This window comes from Pocillopora verrucosa, chromosome 2 (genome assembly GCF_036669915.1).
Source record: "Pocillopora verrucosa isolate sample1 chromosome 2, ASM3666991v2, whole genome shotgun sequence".
Lineage (NCBI taxonomy): Eukaryota > Metazoa > Cnidaria > Anthozoa > Scleractinia > Pocilloporidae > Pocillopora > Pocillopora verrucosa.
This window is the reverse complement of record NC_089313.1, coordinates 18,164,308-18,188,909: the sequence shown is the minus strand read 5'-3', so window position 1 is coordinate 18,188,909 and position 24,602 is coordinate 18,164,308. Positions and strand designations below refer to the sequence as shown.

The 24,602-nt window shown below is 37.3% G+C and overlaps 3 protein-coding genes across 4 annotated transcripts; all 3 read right to left on the bottom strand.

Moving 5' to 3' along the window:
- Positions 1-1,936: 1,936 nt before the first annotated feature.
- Positions 1,937-4,147, bottom strand: LOC131790659 (homeobox protein Hox-A7). The gene is made up of 2 exons (XM_059107893.2): positions 3,768-4,147; positions 1,937-2,910 (listed from the first exon to the last, which is right to left on the bottom strand). The coding sequence occupies exons 1-2, from the start codon at positions 4,060-4,062 to the stop codon at positions 2,543-2,545; spliced, it is 663 nt and encodes a 220-aa protein (XP_058963876.2). The 5' UTR covers positions 4,063-4,147; the 3' UTR covers positions 1,937-2,542.
- A 5,899-nt stretch (positions 4,148-10,046) lies between these two features.
- On the bottom strand, positions 10,047-12,996 carry LOC131790620 (homeobox protein BarH-like 1). Its single transcript, XM_059107850.2, has 2 exons — positions 12,454-12,996; positions 10,047-10,745 (listed from the first exon to the last, which is right to left on the bottom strand). The coding sequence occupies exons 1-2, from the start codon at positions 12,704-12,706 to the stop codon at positions 10,360-10,362; spliced, it is 639 nt and encodes a 212-aa protein (XP_058963833.1). The 5' UTR covers positions 12,707-12,996; the 3' UTR covers positions 10,047-10,359.
- Positions 12,997-17,253: 4,257 nt separating this feature from the next.
- LOC131790755 (uncharacterized) lies at positions 17,254-20,523 on the bottom strand. Of its 2 annotated transcripts, XM_059108023.2 has the most exons (4): positions 20,432-20,500; positions 18,260-18,361; positions 17,629-17,785; positions 17,254-17,523 (listed from the first exon to the last, which is right to left on the bottom strand). In XM_059108023.2, the coding sequence occupies exons 3-4, from the start codon at positions 17,782-17,784 to the stop codon at positions 17,365-17,367; spliced, it is 315 nt and encodes a 104-aa protein (XP_058964006.1). In that variant the 5' UTR covers position 17,785; positions 18,260-18,361; positions 20,432-20,500; the 3' UTR covers positions 17,254-17,364. The 2 variants fall into 2 exon arrangements, with proteins under 2 accessions (XP_058964006.1, XP_058964005.1); XM_059108022.1 differs by lacking the exon at positions 18,260-18,361 and having other exon boundaries at positions 20,432-20,523.
- Between the last annotated feature and the right edge of the window lie 4,079 nt (positions 20,524-24,602).

Sequence of the window (24,602 nt, the reverse complement as noted above, 5' to 3'; positions counted from 1 at the left end):
AGCAGGTATCTAATCTCTCAATATCGCCTTTATGATAAAAGATAGCACGATAAATTCTTTCAAGATATTTACAAAAGTTGGTTGTAGGATCATCAAAGTGTTTGAATTAGATCAACAGGATCGATCCTGTAGTCAGTGCAGAAGGGAAACAATCATAGCTCAGGAAGGAGGGGCACTATTTTTTCAAAGTCACATATGCTCCACGGGTATCACAGAATTACTTAGAAAAAATTTGGAAAGGGAATGTTTCACCCTTTTGCTCAGTTCTGTCTTCTATAATAACATATTAAAAGAAAATGATTCTTGCCGAGACCCGGGATTGATGATGGTTTAGACTCTCTCAACCGAGCTATATCAGCAACTAATAAACGCGGTAGTTAGAGAAAAAGAAAAGGTGAGGGGCATATCAAAAAAGAAAAGGTAACAAACAATAGAAAACAACAGTAAGAAAACGCATACATGTACTTGTTAAATTCTTTAACAACGAACATAGCTCTTTGCACAACCATTTCTTAATACAACACCAACTAAAAAACAACAATAACAGCATCAAATGAAAAATTGCGGGATTCGTCGATGTTGGGTGTGGTCTGGTAAAGATCATGCGAGGTTAAATGGTCCTGGTAGAGATAAGATAAAGGTTTGGTACTCCTTTCGTTTAGTGGAAGTGCTTTATTCCCTTTCTTCTGAGAGAACTTAAAAAAAAAAAATTACTGAGCCTCTGTATTTTCTGTCTCATGAGAACGGAGCCTAGTTTTGTTTGTCTTTACAAATTAACAGGAAAGGCTAACCAAGAATTATTGACTACACTGGAGGAAAGAGATTGACGTTTTCTCTTGATAAATCAAGTGGACGATAAAATTTCTGAATTTTTTGTTCGCAGGTTCCACCATGCGTGACCTTTGCTTGAGTGATAAAAGCTTCTTCATGTCTATTTTTCTTCATTAAATAATACATCCAAATTAACTTATTCACAAAGTTTTCGGAGAACTTAAGTCATAGACTCGGTGCTAAAAATTATAGCATTTGAACTGATCTGTCGACTTTGAAAGCGCCCTGTGAGGGGCTCCCCCACCTCCCCCCCCCTTCTTCACGCAACGGTTAAAGAGCCTAATGTTGCGTGATGGCTTGAAGGATCTTTAAGGTAAACCAAGTGAAAGTCACGATCGGCAAACGACCTGCCCATTCTAAGAATCTCGTAAACGTAGCCTCCTTTGAACTTACATTTACTCTTTATGTCAACACCAAGGTTCTTCTGTCATAGGTGCACAAAAGATTAATAAATGCCATAATCCTAGTCGTGTTTATCACCCAGGGAACACGGGATTTAATAGTCCGGCTATACAACACATGCTCTATACTGACAAGAGTTTTGTGCATTGCGGGATTCTTTCTCTCCAGTTAAAAAACAAACACATGCTGAATAGATTTCCCCAGTTCTCACGCCAACTTGAAAGCCAATCATTTACGTTTATGTCGCGAAATTTTGAAAACGGACGCAAAATTGTCTTCTTGGTGTATGTACCAAGAGGTTTTACAATTATTTTCAACAATATTCCAATCGGCGACCTCCTTAACTTTGCATGGGAACATTAAAGAACCGGCGCACATGTTCAAAATTGTCTTATTAACTTCTGAAGAATAGCGGCAGTCAACCATTTTTTGTATCCCTCTAGTAAACAAAGAGTCCATTACGTGAATAAATGTTTCTCTGTGTTTCATTTAGATCTTCGATCTAGCTGTAATAAAAAGGGATTAACGTGTGTCGTTTTCGTCCTATCTACATAGTGAAATTTCTTTTGACCCTAGTCCAAGAGGGTCGGATGGACACACGTCCAAGGTTTTCCACTCTTTTTATTATTCTACACCACCCAAGTTCTTTCATTCTTTTTTGTTTCTTAACAAAAAAATGCGCGCCAACTTTAGCAGGCATAAATCACTTCATCATTTGTATATTTCATTAGATCAGGAAACGTCTAAAGTTGATATTTACAAATACTTTTCAATAAACTTTCGTCCACTGCTCACGCTAACAGTTCCTTTCAAAGGAAGGATAACTCTCCTAGGGATTGAAAGGGTGTTTTCTACAGTTTCCTTTTTCCCAAAATTGATTTTTGAGTAGTAACCTAACTATAAAACGTTACTTTATCGTTTTTTTTTCTCAGTAATTTTTTTTGACATTCACAACTGTTGTGACTTGATCTTCTTAAGTGTCCTAATTATTTGCTTTTTAAAGATGAAAGACAGGGCCCGCCAGCACAGATAAAGGAAAGTGTTTTTAATTTTGTTCTTCTTTTGCAGATTTGCTCGACTGATAATTTTTTTTATCTGATACAAAACTGTAACTTTACTTTTGCCAATTTCCCAACGTCTACCTCGACTTCCGTAAAATTAGCGCTATCATGTCTAAGTTACACTAGTATCTGTTTCCACATTTATAATTAGTTACAGTAAATGATTGTAGAAGGTTGAGTTACGAATTCTCTCTTATTGTATCTTTTAGTTTCTAACTTCAAAATAATTTTGGGAAATTTTTACATGTTCATTTGTTGGTGTTTCCTGGTCCGTTCTCTTCCAGTGCTGGCTCTTTTTTGTCTGTTTTCTTGACCGCGGTCGAGCTATCAGGTTTTTCCGCTTTCTGCGCTTTCTTTTTCCATTTCATCCTTCTGTTTTGGAACCAAGTTTTCACTTGCGCTTCGTTCAAGCAAAGAATATGCGAAAGCTTTGCTCGATTTGTTGAATCCAAGTATCTCTGCTCTGAAAAGGTTTTCTCCAGGACACGCAGTTGCAGATCCGTAAAAACGGTACGTGATTTTCGACATCTTTTGCCGCTTGAAGTTCGTAGATTCGGTTTTACGCGGAAGTAAACGGGAATAGGGTGGTGCATTATCTCTGAACTGGTAGAAGGTTCTAGGAAAAAACAACGAAAGTTCATCATAGGGAAGCGAATTCTTCAAATGTGCAGGGCTCTATGGAGGGATATCTTTTATGGCTAATAAAGGCCTCCAAGAGTCATTTAAGAGCTTATTTAACTATTTCAGAAATTTAGGTAAGCTTTTCAATGGCCTCCAAACTAGGTTATACATGTTAAAGCATCTCTAATCAGTCTATTTTGTCGTTCAAAATATTGCGGCGTATTACTGAAAAAATTCATTGCGTATGGTTATAAAAACTTAGTGTCAAATGAACGAAAGCTTTTAATAGCATATTTATTTCCTTTTTAACCCGAAAACAAAATGATCATTTGAAACTCCCTTTCGTCAGTTTCTCTTTTTGGTGCCCTCAGGAACTGATTCAAAAATAGTTTTTCACTGCGTCGTGAGAAAGACATTTCTTCCTCTTACTCTTTATGGATTCTAAGAATACATACGGAAGAAGAAAATACTTTCTTGAACTGTCACGGAAAATTCAGTTAAAACATTGTAGAGTTCAAGCTTCGCTGTAACCTGCGTACTGGTTGCTGACAGCATCTTACTCGCTGAGTAAGACCAGGCGTCAGAACATTAATTAAATGTCTAAGGATATGATTAACATGGCATCATCATCAACCATTATTTCCTAGTTTTCCTCAGTAGCCCGTGCCTCTCGTGACAAAATCGAAATTTAACGAGCTCTTGATAAACCACAAATAAACTAAAGGCTGAGCGCAAACGACTCTTAAGTCGTAACGGAGTTAGCATTTGACGGGGAAAAAAGCCAAGAAGTTCTTAATTGTCTGTCAAACAATTCTAGAAATCATTAATGAGGTGTATTTCAACGAAGCTTACCAGAGATGTTAAGCTTAGCAGAGGAAGTCTGAGGTATCAGTGTTCTTTGGTCTGATCCGAAGTTAAAAGGCAGTTGAGATCCGTGGACGTTTGAGCTAAATGTCTCTGCTGCAGATTGACTGTAGGCTGTGGATTGTTTGGCCATGAAGCAAGGCTGTGAAGGGTTGCAAATTCTGCTCTCTTCCATGAAGTGAGAACTATAATGAGGTGGAGGTGGCAGCAGAAGCTGATTATTCTGTACGTATTGCGGTGTTTGATACATGGCCGCAAGGAAGGAATCTTGGTACCTGAACATCTCGAAGTTTAACTTTGATGTGGTTCCGTGGAGCTTTTACGTTGAAAGTAACTGCTATCGTTGGCAAATGAATATCTTTATTGTTAAGAGCCTTAGAAAATGCCATGAACGACACCTTTGTGTTGATTGACGGGTTGAAAAGTATCTCGTTCAAATAAAACGCCGTTTTGACGTTTATTAAAGGCATTTAGCATCAACTAGCCTCATGTCATATGTAATTATGAAACGGAGCTAAAGTTGTCTTTTCATTGACATTATAAAAGTGCCGCTGAGTTCAAGGTCAGATCATAAAGGTTTTTATTATACTACTTTACATTACCACCCAAATTAATTGTGGTCGTTATTCAATTAGTGTTTATTATAAACTCGGAAGGAGTGTCAATTAGAATCCATTATCACAAGATAATCGAAGGTAGAATTCAATTAGAACTTAAAACAATGGAATCACGAGGAAAAACATTTCTTTGAGGGCGTAGGTTGGTACCAAGATCTAATAATGAAGCCAAGAAACCGAAAGAACTGCAAAAATGCATTCTACACGTTGAGTAAACATCTGGTGGGTATTTCAAATCTTTTCAACGACAAAGCAAGCACACTCAATACATGCTTGAATTAATATTCCATACGGACCAACTTTTGTAGAAACTCAGAGTAGAGAGATCTCGTGAACGATGAAAACAACAAAGTGTAGGGTGTTACTCTTTGTAACAAAGTGTGATGGCGATTGAAAACATTTTTGGCGAAAAATTAATTCGGTGATGTTGATTTACTTTACGCAGATGTTTTGTGCAGTTAAAGAGCGCGCAAGATCAAATAAACCCTTCACGACCTTTTTCAATATTCATGAAGTTTTTACAGCTACGGAGACGTTGCCTAAAAGGTTCTTTATCAGAGGTGTTCGTACTTTGTCAAATGTGCCGATAAATCATTGCGGCTAGTTTTTCCTGAATCGCACGTGGCACTCATACTTCTCAGTTCTTCTCAGTCTGCTGAAGTGTATTTCAGCAAATGTAGTTTGAAAGGCAAACACCAGTTCAGTAGTGCTTGGTCAAAAGAACATGTTTTAAAAAATCTTTGGCTGAATGGATTTCAAAGTCGATACGTTGATCGTATCTTACAGTAGTTTCAAAATACAGAGCAGCTGACATGAAATCTTTTCCGTAATCCACCTTGTTACAATAAAACATATTATCGTTATAACTCTGTGAAAAAGAATCAGAGCTCAGTAACATTATAATTATTGATTTGTGATATATCAATGAAATAATATCGTTGTGTTCTGTTGTCAACCACATTAAAGAATTACTACGCAACATTATTGGGAGATGGTGCTACATGTCTACTTGAAATTGAAAAAGAAAATGGCTTGTCGTCATTTTCCCGGTCTGATCAGTTTAAGTGACTTTCTGAGAGATAATACAACATCATTGCTTTAAGTTGTGTTTGTTAAAACCTTCAGTTAAAGATGACTTTTTTACCATAAAATTTTGAGTAGTATTTGACTTAGTGTCGATCAACGAAAGTCAAAACACTTTACAAAAGAAAGGCAAGATGAAAAACTATTTGCCAACTTCGTAGATTAAATACATTTCTGTCTGAATAAATGAAATCACACAACGTGCAAAGTTTTAAAGAAGCTCCTTTCTCTTTAGCAATAGCTATGTTCATTATTTCTGTTTCCATGTGGTTTTTTGTTTTACATACATTGTACACGCAAGTTATATACTCCTTTGTTTCCTAGCAGCCTTTAGTAGCTCAGCCGGTGAAGTTCATTTCAGGCAGACCTCACGCAACGAGAGATCGATATGTCGTTAATAGTACTTTAGTAGCACATGATGTCTTTATTTTCCGCGCGCTCACGTTTTCTTTAACCGCAGACAAGATAAGGAGGCGGAAAGTGTGGAAACAATTCGTGGGCCAAGGGCGAAGTCATCTATCGATTTCATTGATTTCACAAAGGAAGTTTACTTATGAACTATCAATGTCATTTGCCAATAGTCACCTCCTCGAAATGAAGAAAAAAAAACACCAATTTATCGACAGTAGGTTGAGTTAGCACTCACTGAACTGCCCCAGATAATTTTCATTTTTTCAACATTACTTTACGCCAGACTTTGCCATTGACATTTTTAAATATTTATCTCAAAGGACCAACTCAGAGCTCAAAGAAAACAAAATATCTCCTTACTTTAACAACAGTCAACAGCGACGGGATAATTCCCCTATTGTTGAACTATGCCTGCGAATGTTCTTACGGGATTAAATCAAGCCTTTGTGTTGAAAACCTCCTGTAAACGGTCTTGACGTACTCCACCTACGCCTTATTACATGCCAAGAGTAATTAGGGAAAGAATGTAAAATAGTGTAAAGACCAGTTAGAGAAGTGATTTGAAAGAAAAGAGAACTGGCTCCCGGTCTAAAGAATAACGTGGCTGCGCACATGCTAAGGGGAAACGTTTCTGTCCTCTGAGATTTCTGTGACAGGTATTTACTAATAACATTCCGGGTTAACTATTCTTAATAAATAAAAAAACGAACCTTTTCAGAGTGCGAAGAATCACTAGGTGTTTTACGACAGATTGCTGATGTTGATTAGCAGGTGTATTTCCTCACATTATTATACCAAAACTTGAATGAACATATAGCATCAGCTTTTGTTCCCTTTGGTACCTAACTGAGTGTTATTAACCTCGTGCTGGTTGTTTGCACCCCAAAAAAACGCGCTTTATGGGAAGAAAACCTGAATGTTTCTGGAAATTCGATTATAGATCATAGAACCGAAGTGTAGACTTACGTTATTTTCTCAAGGCGAACTAATTAGAGGTAACTCTCTGTGGTGAACTCGAAATGAATCAACAGCTAAAAATATATAATCTCTTTCAGCTAATATTTGTTTTTTACATTTTGGTTTGGATAGCCTCTTGAGGCGCAAATATGTCTGCATTTTGCAGTTATTTCAGGTTCCTCGTAACAAAACAGGAAGTCACGACTGATGGTTTAAAAAAAGGACGTGATTTTTCTTGTTAATGTGGGCGGGACGGGAAAGAAATAGGATTTGTTCCTTTCCACGTATACTGCATATCAGTCTACAAATCGGGGAAAATTTTGAAAGGAACCAAAAATAGCCAAGTATTATTTGCCAGGGTCCGAAAACTATCGAGACCTCTTTGATAAGGGCAAGTTCCATTGATTTTCGACATACGTAGCAGTACATCCTTTTTAATCCTAGACGATCAATTCTGAAAGTCTTGTTACTGAATCAAACGCGACTTAATCTTAGAACTTTAAAAAGTTCAAACATCCAGGGCTCCTTCTATTGGTAAGATCTCGCGCGTTTCTGGTGTGAAATAGTTATGGTATGTGCACTTTGAACCTGCTGTAATTTGTTATCATTTATCTCCACTGTACAGTAACTTTAATCTAAACTGGAGTTTCAGTTTTCATGAGACGAATCTCAAATTATATGTAGAATTGTATGCTTCGGTCCAATTGAATTAAGGTATCACTGAGGGTTGAACAGCACGTCGCAAAATCACATCTACACTCTGGTAGAGAACCCCCTCCCCCCTTAGACAAAAATAAAACCGACTGTGACATCATCAAACCTTGAGACTGTGGTAATTGCAGAGTAGAAGCATTTTCACAACTTATACCTATCATTACAAGGAAGTGTTGTTTGTGCATAATAAAGGATTAGTCCATTAAAGTGCATCAGTCGGAACACAAACAGACTACAATATATAATAATTGCTTTTTGGGCGGCTGTGGTATCAATTCAGTCAAAACTTGATGTTTTATTTACAGTTCGTGGGGGCTTTGGTGTTAGTGACTTCTCTGAAGTCTAATTTGAATTGAGATAAGCGTTAATTCTCACAGATTATGATTAGAAACTTTTTAGATAAGAAGTAAAAAATTTATCAAGCGTGGTCAAAACATGCGAAGAAAATTTAGTCCTATCCTTACTGTTTGCTCCAGATTTTATAACAAATCTGCAAAATAAAAAAAACAGGGAATTCATGGTAATGAAAAAATAATCCTTTTTGCGGCAGGGTTTAAATTGATTGGTTGAAAATAATTAAATCCTCGATTATATTGAAAAAAAGGATTACAAGGGCTAAAGACAACTGAGAATGCATGGTCGAACTTGTATTTGCAACTTCTCGTGCCTTCGAACAGAACTGCTCAATTGATTTAGAACTCTTGTCATATCATCGTCAATAAAAAAAAATTTTGAAATAATTCTCATCCTGCTAGTGCGACATATTTGCGTGAGATGAGTGGTGCATAGCTATGGACTGAGCACCGGTATACTGAAACAGGAAAAACACTGTAATCGGTAAAGAAAAATTCCAATGAAAAATATTTCCTGGAGCCAGATACACAATCCTCTTACTAAGCGCCGAAAACTTAAACTCAGCTAAGATACTACCCAGTTAGGCCAAGAATTAGTGAGATTTCGTTCAAGCGCAAAGGGCTGCCGAATATCCATAGCCGTATTTTTGTAATAAAACGCGGGAAAATGTTCAAAATTCTTGCTTTCTTATTGGTCTTTGGGAGGCACTTAATTTATTTAATTGGCTCAATCATGTGTTATCTTTTTATTGAGCCAGTCATTGGGTTTCCAAGATCCAAAAGGCAAAACAGACGGTACTAAAAAAAACAACAACAACAACAACAAAAACATATCTGGGGAAAATATTACTCCTCCGATTGTTCCCTTCTTTGTAATGTTGCCTGATTACGCTCAAATTGAACGAGTCCTTATCCATGATTAGACACCAACAGACGCCACAGCCCCGCCATTAACCAATACAGAAATAACAGTGATTAAGCTATAACCAGACAGAAAACTTGATCCTCGATTATCAAAACTAAATCGCTTATTTATAAGACTCAGAATCCTATGTTTTGCAAACGACTGTTTTTCAAGGAGGCATGTAATTTCCTTTCCTCTTTTCCAGAAATTTAATTTAACCGGAAAGTGGTGTCATTTTATAGACGGTCACTCAGAAACGGTTGAACAACATGTAATCATTGTAGCAGCGCCAAAATTATTACCATAACGTTTGAACCAAAATATCAACAAAGGCTGGGCAAATCTCGACTGATAGTCTTATGATTTTTTTTTAAATCATTCCTTTGGATTTGATCGAGTTTGAAACCTCAAAATGAATAAAAGATTTGTCTTCGAAGCCAAACAAAGAACTACGTTCACTGTTCGATAATATATCATTCTTGTCCGGTTGCTTCTACCAAATTGACCCGGATATGTACATGATAAATTTGTTCAAAGCTTTAAACGAAATGTACTTGACAAATGGAAAATTTGAAAATAGACGTACTGTCGCTCTTCTGTCAGCCAGTACACCGGAGAGGGTGGGAAACCCATTTTCAGACTAAAAAATTTCGGGTCTATTTGACTATCTCTTTACGAAGGAAAAGGAAATTCCCACAATTTGATGTATACTCGAAATCTCTCTTACTCGTGGTATATTTTAAATTTACAGTCAGCTTTTAAGTTAAACTTGCATGTTTCTTGAAGAGATTGCGATTCAACCAACCATAACCACTTCGTTCATTCAAAGACGGCAATCGACCTGTCCCTTTTATCATCGTGAAATTAAAGGTGAATTCGTAAAAGCTTACTATTATTGTCATTTTATGACAAATGACTATAATTGTCTTCCTGAGAGTAGAATAGGCAGCAATTAGTGCCTTTTTTCACCATTAACGCATCGTGGCTGTCAGTCATACTACCGCCTCTCATCAAAGGAACATTTCTAATGAAAAGCTTCGCGGCCAAGATGCTCTTCACCGCTCTTAAATAAATCCCACTCTACAACAATATGCTCACAAGCTTCTCTAATCTCTGTATTGACCTCGCGAAGTCAAAATTGAAACAGTCAAGATCGGAATACCTGTTTCCCATGTCTTAATATTATTTCATTGAGAATTAAGAGAAAAGACAAGCGGCGGACGCGAAATAGAATAGAACCATGCAAAATTTTTACACCGGGACAAGGTATTATTTACATCAGTTAGTTACAAGTACATTCAAAATAAACTGTCCATGCTATACATGTAAGTTCCTGGTTTTGGAAAATTATATTTCTGCGTGAGCAGCTACCTTGACTTTCTTCCGTGGTTTTTAATTTTGATAAATTCATAGTTATGAGTTTCGGTATGAAACATATTAAATTCCAATATCATAGTTGTCCGTCTTGACTCTAATAGAATTGAAATTGATATTTCTCGCGGATATTTACAAAGTTTAATTCCAAGTTTTGTCTTTGCTGTTCATTCTACCTTTTTGTCCATGGAGGCTTTTCCGGTCTCTGTGACGATTTCATCGGATTTTTCGTCTCCTGGTGCATTTGAGTCTTCGTTTCTACTTGTTGAGGATTCCTGGTTATTTGCTGGAACTGATTCCTTCTTCCACTTCATCCTTCTGTTTTGAAACCATGTCTTTACTTGCGTCTCGTTCAATCCCAACGTTTGCGCAAGCTTTGCGCGGTTCGACGTGTCTAAATACTTTTGTTCCGCGAACGTTTTCTCTAAAACACGGAGCTGCAGATCTGTGAAAACCGTGCGCGACTTGCGACATCTTCGTCCACTCGGTGTCCGCAAAGTTGGCTTTACGCGGAAGTACACTGGCAGTTGGCTTAAAACTTCAGGACTTGGATCTGTAAAAGAGCGAAGAATTACCACGTCAACAGACGAAGGGACAATTCAGGCTCAATAAAGAATACTAAATGCTTGAAAAGTGTTGACACAGAATTAAAAGCAGCCAAAATTTCAAGGGTTGCTTTGCTACAACAAAAGAAAGCAGCCAATGATCGATGATTGAAGTGCTTGAAAGCTCTGTTCGATTTACATCTTTTGGCAGATATGCTTCCTTGCATAGGTTCTCGAGGCATAAGGTCCTTGAGGAGTTGTAGTCATGAGAGGAAACTACAAAGGGTTACGCTATTGTTAAAGGATTTTAAAGCCGTTCTTACTTTTTTGTTATAATACAGAAAACAAGCAAATTATACTGTAACATTATACTCAGAACAGGTGAACCAAAGCCGTTTGGTCAAGATACAAAGAATCATGTTAGTGGCGAACACAACATGATTGAATTCAAGGTTTTTCGCAGTTTGCAGAGAGTTTGTCCGTCTTTAAAATTTCCTTTAATTTCTGACAAATACCAAACTAGTCATTCCACACCTTAAAAGAAAAAAATCCCAAATTTTCCAGATCATTTTACGGCTCGAAAGCATCTTATTTCAAGTCAACAAAGACAATTTTTTGTTGTTGTTTCAATGATTCTGTTTTACTTTTATTATATTACTCAGTGAATGGAAATAGTGCTGATAACCTGAATCTAAAGGTCTTAAATCCTGAGCGCATTTTTTCGCTTTGATTAAAAATCTATGATTAGTTTCGACAAGTTTTGGTATATCCGTTTCTTCATTTCAGGCACATTTTCGATGTCAACTAAACTTGGGATTTTGTCGACCGATAAGGTTTTACAGCGACATTTTCTTTGTCATTTTTTTTTCTTTATATTTGATTTAATGCAAGTGCCTGAATTCGAAACACTAGATTTCCCGTGTTATCAAGTTCCTTTTTTACCATGTGGTATTAAAAAATTCACCAAAAAAATCGAGGATTTTCCCTTTAATCTTAATTACGTTTTTTGTGTGTGTGTTCACTGCCGCTTCATTAGATTATCTTAATAACGATTCAATAGAGATGTTATGTCTATGAAAGCTAGTTTTACTGAGGGGACACGCAATGGTTTAAGCTGTTTCTTTTCCAGAAACACACGTCCACTGGATAATTGAAGTAAGTTCCCAAACTCTTTGAGCTCTGTTCAAATTCCTACGATTACATTTACAGGATAGCTTTCTGTTTTGTCAATTGAAAACCTTTCTTTCGAAATCGCAGCTGACAATCTGAAAATGTCTCTCTCACTGACACCAATAAGAATTGTTTCCCGCCAATTCTGATTTAATTTTTCACCGGGGATGCAATTCATTCTAAAACGCCATTGAATAAGGACAAACAAATGAGTTACCAATCTTTTACAACTAAAGAAGGTTGTTTCAGGCGTAGTTCAGCTAATTTTAACTTTTGACAAGAAAGACATTGAGAGAAGTTCCGTGTGACAAAAACAGTACAGAATGCTTAATTAGCAAACACATTTGATAGCTTTGTAGCTCACGAAGAAAATGGAGTATTCTTTGACTCCGTCGAGCCAACTGTGCATAGCATTGATCAGTTAGCACATTATCGTGCCTGAATATAAAACTGCAATGTTGGAGGTTGAACAGTGGGATTTTGAGGTAGGTGGGTTCGCAGAGTAGTTTTAGTGTGCAAAATGGGGCATAAAGTTAGTCAACCCACCTTGAAACATTGGAACTTCCTCTCGCTGCCTTTGTGTGAGAATCGAGTGCATACCAAATTTTAACGGGTTGTTGTTTGGAACAGAAGATCTAGGCTCCTGAAAACTTGGCTGTTTAGGGACAAGGAAAGGTTGACGTGGGACCAAAATGTCGTCGATCCTGAAAGAAGAACGGCTTGGCGCATTTCTTGCACTCGAACTACCGTGACAAAATGGCGGTTGTTGGTAGAGCAGGAAAGGGTCTTGGTAAAACATGATGTTGGTGTTTCCTTTAGGTGAGTGCTTCTGCCTTCGCAGATGTGCGGATTGCTTGAAATGTCTTCGAAGCAGATGGCTAACTTATTTGTGTTCTTTGTTACGGCTACAGTACGTCGATTAGCTGATTGACAGTTGCAGGGCTTCTCTTGTTTGAATACGCATTCAGAGCTTATTAAGTTGATGCCAAAAGCTTTACAAGCAGGCGTCAACCAGAAAAGCTCAAAGCAAACGTCGTTAAAGTGATACAACTGAGTGCACAAATGTACGAGAGCTAATTCCCTTGTATCAGTCCCTCCTTGGGCAGCTAAATTAACGGTGATCATTACACAATTAGTTTATATCATTACTCGAAAGGGTGTCAATTAGTAATCATTATCTTAAGATAATCGAAGGTGGAATTCAATTAACTATTAAAACACAAAATACAGAAAAGTCAAGATAAGTCATTTCCTTTGTCGGCGCGTGTATTCTCCGCCTAGGGAAGATAAAAGGGAAATTGACAAATGGTTTTAGCAGTCCGGATAAATGGCCGAAAACCATTAGCTATTGTTAAACGCCATTAAATATGTACAAGTAATTTGGCTTTTTTTCGGCGAGGAAAACAATAGTATGAAAGTGGTGCAGTGTTTTGGGCTGAAGACAAAAGCTATAAGGATCGATTTAAATATAATAAGATGGACCAATTCACTCCTGATTTCAAGTTTGACACAAACAAATTGATTTTGTTACTCAACACAATGCAAGCCTTTTATAAGAACAGTGAGTTGGCGGTTACTTATTTCATATTTATGTATTGTGGATAGACTCATTCACATATCAAATAATGCCGCTTCGATGTATTTATCTAAGGAACATTAAGTAATTGTCAGTCAATTGGCACTTGTGAGTCTACGGTTAGCTTTCCGCTTCGACAATCCACGGACCCAAGCATCGAAGCATACACTCCTACTGTCCATTAGCATGATTTCGTTTTTTTTAAAGTGAATAAGATTAATCAAATTGTCCCTTAGGCCATTAAACAAGTATGAGTCGATCAAAATGTGTGGTCTGCCTAGCAAAACTCATTAATTGCCGTTCTATAAATCGCTTAAAGTAATTTCAGTGATAAAAACCACAACTGTAAAACAAATCCGGTCCATTAAAAAGAATCTAGACGGTTATTTTTCCTTTGAGGTTTCACGCCATATGTGTTTGCAAACTGACCCGACGGTGGATTCCGTCGAAAAACCGACAAAATGAAGCTTCGTCATCGACAGAAGTGCACACACGTTCGCTATCAACACACCGGTAGGTTGTTGGTCAAAAGCGCTCTGTTTCAGCAATGTACATTTGCAGATTCTTTGGATGGTAATTTGAAAAGTAATTTGCGCAAGTTAGCTCGGGAGCCTCGCTAATGTGGCAGCTGGTTTTTGGTCGGATCTAATTTCACTCCGCTTAAAAGTAAGCGCGAAACAAAAGGAAACAAAATGGATTCGCTAGTTTAAGTGGCGCTAGAAGTTTTGTTTGTTCATTATCCTCTTCAATACATGAAACGCGTTCCCGCGTTATTGGCTTGCTTCATACATTTCCTCCTCTTGGGTTATCTAACCTGAAACAATCGACCACCCAGGAGACAACTGTATCTTTAATAAGAAAACACCGTTTATTTGGATCTCCCTGTTTTGGTTTTAAAGTGTTATTTCAATTGTTTGCACCATAATAAATCTTCGCAGGTAGATCCGGCGCCTTGCAGCCCCTTATCTTTCTCGATAATTCCATCAATAAAACAATCTTGTAGATTTTCACTCCATTATAGTTTTGACCCACTTAGTAATGGTCCCAATTTTGGCCTTTCACGAAACTTTTCTGAGCTCATCAAGCTCATGATTACTTAATTTCTTAATGGTTTCGAAATAACTTAAGCAAGCAAGGTATTATTTTCCGCGCGTCGCCTTTATGCCAATACGTAAGCCGCTTATTTCCCAATCATGGACTGGCTGATAAAGTTTGGTTGAACAAATTCAAATTTTAAGAATACAATAATTCAAAATTGCTTTTCGTAAGGGGAAACTGCGAAAGTCTTTTTTGAGGGAGTTTGAATTGTTTCAGCTCCGTAGTTATTTTGATAAATTGACATTGCGGAAGAGCATGTTCCATGTTAGCAAACACATTTACGCCTTCGCTCCCACCACAAAACGACTAATGTATCTTTTATCCTGCTCTTCATCTCGAGAAGAAAGTGTTTACTCAGAAAGCAACGCCAAGTGGCTTTGCGCCAAATTGGTTCTTGGATTTGAAAAGATTCACCATTCAGATTTTTCATATCTCGAAAGCAGATCGAGTGCATGTAAATTTTGTGGGCGGTATTTAGTTTTTGGGAGGTTTTTCATGGTCCAACTTGCGCTTTTTGAAAGTGCTCTAACATCTACAAAGGTAGTCTGGCTTGATTCATATGTAAATACCATTTAGGAATTTTGCCATTTCCTGAAGAAAGTCTTAAGCTTTTATGGACACGTGCAGTCAATTACTAAATAGGTTTAATTAATCTAAGCAAACTGCGATTAAGGAACACCTCTCTACAGGGTTACTCTTTGATGGGATAAAAGCTATTTGCTCTCAAAGATTCGGCCTACGTGCACATTATTTTGAGTTAAAAATGAAGCAATTAGCGAGAGGCCAACTTTAAAAAAAAACATGAAGCAACTACGCTTCAGAAACTATGGAGTGATAAAGCGATTTACCGCATTACACGGCTGTGCGCTAATTTTTCCATTGTATTGTTTTAAGGCATAAACCTAGCTTGGAATTAACGAAATTAATCCATCCAAAGACCATATTCATTTTTCTAATCATAGTTGTCTTAAAGTTGAAGCTCTTCGTTTTATCGAAGATGGGCGGAAACCAGTCCTTAATTTTGCACTTATGTTGAAGACACAATAGGCAGCTTTGTTTGCTAAAGAAAAAAACAACTTTTTCCCAGCCACCAACTTTGCTAAGTTCACTCCCTAAATAAAGAGACAGTGTCTGATTTGAGAGTATTTGAGCACGATTGAAAAGAGAGGAACCACAAGTGTTTTTCTGGGTGCGCAATGGTTTTCTTCCGAAGAAGATTTATCAGAAAACTTCAAATTATACATAAAACTTATTCAAAAATAAAAACTCAAATATTGGCCATGATGATGCTGTGCGGTACAATCCTTTTCGCACTCGAATATTAAGGAGAAGTAACTTGGGGATCAAACATCCTACTTCACTTACTGAGTCCATTATCTCACGGTAATCGAGCGAATTCAAAGTTTCGCTGACGTTAAATTGAAGAAATGCGCGTTTTCCCTTCAAGCTTTTAACAGGAAGGCCAGGCGACGAGAAAATGAATTTTCCCCTTTGATTTAGTTTGCGTTTAGCTTGCGTTACACTGAGGCTCAGTGATACACATCCAGGGTCATCCATTTTGCATTTACAGAGTCAGGTGACCACAAGATCTCAAAAACGTGTCCAGTTGTTTAGATCCCTTTTCAATTGATAGAAATTTCTTGACCAAGCTTCAATTGGACGCTTGGTGCCGAGATAGCTCAGTTGGGAGAGCGTTAGGCTGAAGATCTGAAGGTCCCTGGTACAAATTCGGAGGGCGCATATGAGCCCTGAACAGTCCCGGGTTTCGGCATTTCCCTTTTTAAAAAGATTTCATTTGTGTTTTGCTTTAATCTCTTGTTAAATTTTTCCAGTTGTGGTTTGAATTTTCAAAGAGTTTCTCTCCTGTGTGATTGTCAATTCATAATATAATAACAAGCAAGTTAAAGAAATGTTCACAAAGGCTTTGGGTAAACCAGGTAAGTATTTTGACTTGGTTATTTTACGCAAAAATAATCTTAAAAAAAAAGTAACAACCTTACTCATCATTTGCCAAGATGGCTCAGCTGGCAGAGATTCAGACTGAAAATCCGGCTCTCGGCACATGATTTTAGTCTATTCAGTCAATTTTTCGGAAGCAGTTTGTGTTGATTCAAGTCGTGAAACTTCATTTCTTTTACGCTGCTGTATATAACACTAGAGAAGTAAGTTGCAGAGGTTCACTCTGAGATAAATTCGCAGGCTCAATTCTGTTTTGTTGTTTCAGTAACAAACACTGCTATTACCGAGTGGATATTAAAGGTTGGTTGAATTACTGTCTCTTTTTACGCACAAATTGATATGAAACATTCCGGTAACACTTGTCTTCCCGATGTCCTTTCATTTTTTCATTCCGATTTGTTTTAAAAACTAGAGAGATGGCTCCATTTGTGACTGAAGACCTGAAGGTCCGTGATAATTCCTGTTTGGGCGAGAACTCTTAAAAATTACGGATTTTTAAAAGGTTTTAATTCATTTCATCACCAGTGCGCAGAGTTGTAGGATTGTTGATCGGCTTGAACTACGAGATCTAGGAGTGAGATAACTACGATACACTCCTTGATAATCGGCACAACCGTGTTATAGCAGTGTTTCATCGCTATGAGGATAAGAAGGGAATGACGGCAAAGAGAATGGGGAATGTTTTGAACGCAATCGATTTTAACACTCGGCTATTTTGCTGTGCATTCATCGTTTACTTGAAAATCTAAGGAGGCAAAGTTTAACATTTACTACAAGACAACTGTAACCAATAACTGAACAAATGATCCAGCAACAAGCCTTAATTATCGCTTGTACCAATAGCTTTCTTGTCTTCCGCATTCACCATAATAACATTGAAGGGGTTGGCCTTCGCAGGTGGAAATCTCACAATCCACTGCAACAGAGCATGGTTGATTGATTAAGTCGCAGTCTTCGGTTCTCTTCGACTTCATGCTAGTGGCCTATAGAAATAAACAAGAATTTAGGAGAAGTGATTATAAGAAGAGTTTGCAAGTGTGAGCTAGAATCACCGGCAGCAAGTATCCGAAAAACCTCTCCCGAGTTACCTCATCAAAAGTTTCCTTCATGTCACTTTCTTTCCTCCATAGCTCACGAAGAAGGCTTTTGTAGGGCATGTCCTCTTCTAAACCTCCGCTGGCTGAAGAGATCGTGGTTACCAAGGCCGCGGCGAAAATGAGGATAACAGACGTTTTGGTATTCATTCTGTTTGGTGAAACAGAGAACATATCAAAACTAGTCTCCAAACGTTATTGTTCAACTTTGATTCAAACTTTATTTGCCATGCGTTACGCCATATTACGGCGTACTCATTTTAAAAGCTTTTGAAACCACATACTGTGAATCACAATCGTAAAAGCCTGCTGAGTGTCGGTATACAAACTAAGAAATAACTAATCAAGTAAAGGCATAAGTGTTGTTAAAAGACTTTGAGGTACAGAGGATTTCTTTGAATGAAGCACTTTTGAGCGCAGTTCAACACAGGGTCTTCTTTTTACTCACGATATTTATGGCAGTTAATGATTTAAAATTAGATAAAAATATCTATCATCCTCTTCCATATGTTCTCGTTTGATGTATTTAGCTTGCTCTTCTGATGTGGAAACTTCAAAATCATTCAAGTTTGGTGCATAGCCTATGAAAAGTAACTGATTTTGTGACTCCATCATCTCGCCTTACCTGGCTCTGGAAGGAGTTCCTTACCAAGGCAAACACTTCTACAGCTTAGACTTGCACAAGCAAGTGGAGTTAAATTTTCATCAAACGATCAATACAAAAAGCCTGAATTGAATAAAAGTAACACTTGACGGTGAGTGGGTAAAAAGGGGGCGTGCGACGGGGGAGTGGAGTGGGGGGGGGGAGGGGGGGGGCGGAAATCCGACACCAGCGTCGGTCTTGCCAGGTTGTTCTCATATTATAAGTCATCATCCTTTTCCGTTAAAAAGGGGGTCAAATGCACTGAAGCCTACCCAACCCTCCTTTAGCTACAGCCTTTGCTTATTAACGAATGGCAATTTGAAGCACGGGCCTCTCCAACTATGCCATCGAGACAAGGATTTTGTGATATAGGTATCAGTGAAATTAAGTAATGATATTGTTTTATGGATAAAACTTCAAAAGCGATTTAAACCTTATTCTTGAGGTATGACAGACGGAGAGGCTCCAATAAGGAGCACTATTATCCTTTATGTTGGACCACTTCGAAAACAGGCCTCGTTCGACTCGAAGCTCTTAACCTTCCTAACAGCTTTTGCTGGAACTTCCCCCTCGTCATTTAGACTCGTGCTGTTATTACAATCCATGTTGAAATCAAACAAAAGCTAAAAATACCCTCTTACATTAGGATAGCCCATAAGATATTACCGATTAAATTACTGAATCATGTTATACATAGCCTTGCGAAAACGAAGCAAGATTTAAGATTTGAAATATCATGTCGCGCCTAAGTGTTCCTCATAAAGCTTTGGTCATTATAGCTTTAAAAAATTATCCTCAATTGAATTTTTTTTCAATATTGATTTAAGGAGAAACCACTTAAGTCTTCCAGCTTTTTGTTCAAGTTAAACCAACATTATTGAAGTTAATTGTAATAGGCGTAACTATTCATTAAGGTGAACTCCGAGGAGAAATTCAGTTACCAATTAGTATTACGGGCACTAAACTTCTTAACTTGATTGTCAGACTCATTGGTACTAAAGGAAACTCGATGTATAATCTGGTGATAAATTAAGTTGCATACGTGGCGAGCAAAAAAAGAGCTTAATTCTATACTGACAATGGGAGGGGCGCTTTTATCTTTTGGATAACAGAGAGTCATGAGCAGACATTTGTAGAGTCGAAATAGGATTTGAAAAATTATATTTTCTACAGGTGTAGAGGATGAAAATATGTACAAATTATGATTGAATTAAAGCGTTAGGTTTAGTGGAAATTTTTATACTACTTTGAGCTGATCTGTCCACGTTGAGCACGACATGAACTCAAGGTGAAAACACTGGCTGGAAGATTCTGCTTACTTGTTTCATTTTTCTTCGTACTAAATCATGCCTACGAATGTTGGCTTTTCAGCGCCTATTGATACAAACGTTTGAGGGACTGGGTATTATTACAATTTTGCTGATTTGCGTGCGAAGCTTTTTTTTTTAATAACTGGGAAACTGTATGAAAATGGAAAAGAATAGTGGTTAAAACTATGAGAAACTTTTTACTTTGGAAAACTCCACTTGAAATGTTTTTTATCATCAGTCATAACTTGATAAAGTACAAAAGTACGCCACATCCTAATTTTTGCTTGTTTTTATATAACATTTGTTGCACGTGTAAACATAATTACATTGCACGCCTGTATGCTTGCAGTTACTCGTTCATTAAATCAATTTATTTTCGGACACAACTCAAGTTGAAGACTTTACTCTTTCCACCGCAGCGGATAAATCTCAGAATATTAATTGTAGAGACTTTTTACAGGAAATAATCACACCACATTACCCTTAATTACAGACTGAACCGCTGGTACATACAATATTAAACATTATCAGATATTATCTTTTTCCTAGAATTGTTATATAAAGGTTAAAAATACCAAACATTCTCTGTTGTAAACCTGAAATTTCAGCCGAGAAAGTTAACAGAATGAACCTGAATTCGCCGCTTAACCAGAACGTGCGTAAACTTTCAACCTCTTTTCTCAGTGATATTTGAAACACAAAGCTTCGAATCTGCTTGGCAGGCGTGATGAAAATAAGTTAAATCACCCACAGAGTAGAGTGATCAAACCAGAACAGGAAAGAGCAAAACATTCTCTAAATGTGGATTATTCTTTTTACCAAGGAGGAACAGACGCAAACTCACCTTGTGGTCCTCCAATGTGATGTGTGAGTCATCTATATGGTCACTACTGCAATTATATACTGCTTCAGATAGTGCACGTGTTTCGTGGTTCAGGCAAACATGTCATGTGACTGGTTAGAATATTCTTGCTTTTTCTTATTGTTTAGATATCAACTAACGTAATTTTAATTTCCTTATCGTACCACTTCATTTTAAATACGAGGACTTCTTTTCCACAGACAAGTTTTGCCCTTTTTGTATTTCCGTTAATCGAGGAAGTAGTACAAACAAAGTCTAGGATATGGATTTTCGGACAATGATAAATTTTTTAATATTAAAAACATGTCCACATCCGCTCTAACACGAACATGAGAAACTTTTATTTTTTTCAGGTAAAATGTGCCAAAGCTCTTTTAGAGCATGGAGCGTCTATATGCAAGATATTATAAATTTTTTACAATCTCTTGCTATATATATGATAAACAACGAGTGCCGGAGTAACTTCACAAAGCCAACACGAAAGACGTACGAATGGTGCGGCAACTGAACTTGTACTTGTAATTTTAATCTCGGCCAGAGTTATGATACTTTGGTGACCACTGCCTCACTAATACGTAACAGTGTTGTGTCCCACCTACGCCATACAAATCAATCAGCGTTTTGTGTTATTCTCTGAAAAACAACATCGTAATTACTTTTTGTTTGTCTCCATAAAACGACAAAGAGCTCCTATCTACCTCCTTCCCCGTCATAAACGAGTCGAAACTTTCTCAGGAGAACTTCTTCCGTTCAGATGATTCGTTTTCAAAATCAGTAGTACTCGGAGGAAAACTCAATTTCAAGCCACATCTGGAAGAAAATATGAATCTGTTCTCTAAGTTACATCCCCAGTTTGAGTAGAATGAGGGAGTATGTGATGCCATTTTTTTTAGGTAAGGCAGGAAAATCTTAAGGCTGCATAATCGGAGCACTATTGCAAGGAGGTATGGGGGAAAAATCCACACATTTGGAAAAATATCTCTGTGCCGATGTAAATATTTTTTTTGTCCCACGATCATTGTTGCTGTATTGCGCGTTTGGATCCATTGTATACATATAAAATATTTAAAGTCAATAACTGGAAGGTATTACACGTAATAAAACTTTCGGTATAACTGAAATAGTAAGTCTACTAATATGTTAACACCAACTGCTATGAAAAGGAACTAATGATGTTTGAAGACAAATTGACTGAGGGCCCCAACAGGATGAATTAGTTTTATCCTGGGTTAGAATAGATTTGAATTAAAAATATAATTGTTAGCCCTTCACATTTCAATTCGAGATTCGTTGGCCAAAAGGATGACACTTCATTTTAATTTCTTTTTTACACACAGATAAATATGGCTTTGTAACCTTGATTTCTCTGATGGGCAAGTGACGGTCTTCCCAGTGATCTCTTTTTGTCATGCAATTCGTCGGTTTATTAGTTTTTAGCTCCTTTTCAGTAATTGGAAATTGAAACCCATTGCTTAAGCTGAAAGGTACTGAAAGGTTTAAATTGAAATCAGCATTTCATTTCCCGACCAATTCTATGCCATTGTTATGCCATTGTAAAATTGCAGCTGCTTTATTGGATTTGAAAATTTTTCTGTTTTTTTTTCTCGATGAATAACTTAAACGATGTTCAGGTTTCGTGCAGTGTGAAACCATTACTGGACTTAAACTGAACTAATAACGTCCTATTCTACTACAAAATAAACGTACCGCTGCAACAATAGAGTATTAGGATCAAATTTTTATTGAAGTCCTCTTAGAACAGGTGTCCGTTTAACTACCCTCAAAATTATTTCGAGACATTTTATAGATAGTTTATATCCCAGCACTGTTATACTGAGGCCGTCGCTCACAGTTCAAACTAAGTAAATTAAGTTCGAGTCAAGCGGAATCTGTAGGTTTGGCATAAAAAGTCTTTGGAAGTTCTACACCTGTCAATCAGTTTAAGCTTAAATTACAGTAATCTAACGATGAAAAATTTCAGTGAAAGTGCGAAAGAGGAAAGTTTTATTCAAGCGATGTTTTGCTCGCGATTTTTCTATGGGACACCCTCTTGGTCACTGGTGCAATACAGCTTTGCCGGCGCTCACCTTCTTCTTGCTCTTTCTGCTTTCGTGGGAAACATGATCATCCTAGTTGCGTTAAAGAAAGAATCTTCTTTCCACCCGCCAACTAAACTCCTCTATCGAGTCCTCGCATTCACCGACCTCATGGTAGGGATTGTAGTCATACCCATCAGTGTAACCCATTATTCATCAAAAGCTGTCGAAAACTGGAAACTCTGCTACTTGACAGGAATTGCAGGGTTCGTTTTTGGTGTCATTTTATGCGGTGTGTCTTTGAGTGTCCTAACAGCAATCAGTGTGGACCGCCTTCTCGCGCTTACACTGCGTTTAAGATACAGACAAGTCGTGACTATCAAACGCGTCCAAATTTTCCTCTTAATTTCATGTGTTCAAAATATAATGAACAGCTTTCTGCCTTTGTGGAATGCTCGTGTTTTCGTTGTCATCTGCTGGGTATGTGTATTGCTGTGTTTAGCCACCTCAACATTTTGTTACCTAAAAATTTACTGGATGCTCAGAAAACCACATGTGCGAGTACAGGTGCGAGGCAATCTTCCCTGGGTTCAACAAAACAGAACTTTTCGAATGAGCATGGTGAAGTTTAAGAAGTCAGTTTCAGCCGTATTGTGGGTTCACGTGGTTTTGGTGGCGTGCTATACACCTTTTACAGTTCTTAATTTGCGCTTAAGCCTTTCTTCCGATATGAACGCTAACTCTACGTCAGTTATTGGAAAGTTCTTTTCCATCACTCTTGTTTACTTCAACTCTTCACTGAATCCCATCGTATATTGCTGGAGGGTCACAGAAGTAAGAGAGATTGTTAAAAACATGCTGACGAAGTTTTCTTGCATGTCAAGATAAGTACTCCGGGGAAGATCAAAGTGAAGAGGGTTGAATATATAAGGACACTTCTCAGACTGTCACATTGTTGCACAATTTGACTGAGAGAAGCAAAATAAAACTGTATATGTAAAATGAATAATAACTATGAATTTCTGAATTGATTTCTACAAGATTTAAGTCCCTTTATCTGAAAGCAATTCCTTTTGCTTAAATCAAATGAGATGATGTATTTAATATCCTGCTAAAAGCAGCTCAAGTGTTTGTAGTAATTGAATTATTTTTTTTCCCAAACAGCTATTGATTTTTCCTTTTCTTTACATTAATTTGACCCTTTTACATTTGACAGCTGATAGCAAAGCTATTTACTTTCATAAAAATAGCAGTTTTATCCTGTAATTGAAGTATTCATGAGCTTCTTTACGAGTAACAGGCGACGACTTCTTCCAATTTTGAAAGAGTTAACAGCTAGTGGCACCTCTCTGTTCCGCAATGGTTAGAGAAAAAATAAATTATAACTCTCCTCTTTAATTTTTCATGGAATAGTAACTTCAAATTGGCAAGATAGTAGTTAGGTGTATTTTGAGTTTTGACTTGAGATTGAATTGACCTTATGTCAGGTAAAGGTTACATTTCTGGTATCCCCTCAAAAAAAAAATGTAGGTCGAGTCGCTAGATCCCCTGGCTATACATTTTGCAATTTTTATGCAAATAGCGTCAAATTATGTCCAATATTCAAGGTTTTATAAATGAATACTGCACAGAGATCTACCTCTCAGTTTATCTCGGTTTCGACTGTACAGAGTTGTTTTTCAAATTTTCGGGAGATGTGAAGTACACTGCGAACTACTAAAAAAGCTATGAAGAAATATAAGTCGCTGACATGGCTAAGTCAGATTTTAAAATATAAAGAACGTCCTAACTCAACCCCCCAAACAACGTGAAAAATTATTTCATAAGTTTGACCACCTTTTCTCTCAGTGACTTAAAGTGTTAAATTTTATTGTTGATTTGTCTATACATTCTTTCAGAACGTTTTCGCGCCTCCATGAGATAAAAACTGTGTACCTCTTTGTTCCAGGGTGGACATCAGAATTCTTTTAATCATTGATTTATGGAAGATTGTGGAAAAATCTCTCTTTATATAAGTTTTCAATTGCCAAAGTGAAAAAAAACAAAACAAAAAATTAAAATAACGAAACGCTCTTAGTTGTGCCAAGGGTGTGTGACGCGTGACCCCCTAAGTGAAT

What these genes read in the sequence shown, in the direction of transcription:
- LOC131790659 (XM_059107893.2), bottom strand. Translation starts at nt 4,062, where the DNA reads ATGTTCAGGTACCAAGATTCCTTCCTTGCGGCCATGTATCAAACACCG. An exon ending in TGCTAAGCTTAACATCTCTG is followed by an intron (nt 2,911 to 3,767) that starts GTAAGCTTCGTT and finishes GTTTTTTCCTAG; the next exon opens with AACCTTCTACCAGTTCAGAG.
- LOC131790620 (XM_059107850.2), bottom strand. Translation starts at nt 12,706, where the DNA reads ATGTTTTACCAAGACCCTTTCCTGCTCTACCAACAACCGCCATTTTGT. An exon ending in GGAAGTTCCAATGTTTCAAG is followed by an intron (nt 10,746 to 12,453) that starts GTGGGTTGACTA and finishes GCTCTTTTACAG; the next exon opens with ATCCAAGTCCTGAAGTTTTA.
- LOC131790755 (XM_059108022.1), bottom strand. Translation starts at nt 20,463, where the DNA reads ATGACTCACACATCACATTGGAGGACCACAAG. An exon ending in TCACATTGGAGGACCACAAG is followed by an intron (nt 17,786 to 20,431) that starts GTGAGTTTGCGT and finishes TTCACCAAACAG; the next exon opens with AATGAATACCAAAACGTCTG. An exon ending in TGAAGGAAACTTTTGATGAG is followed by an intron (nt 17,524 to 17,628) that starts GTAACTCGGGAG and finishes TTATTTCTATAG; the next exon opens with GCCACTAGCATGAAGTCGAA.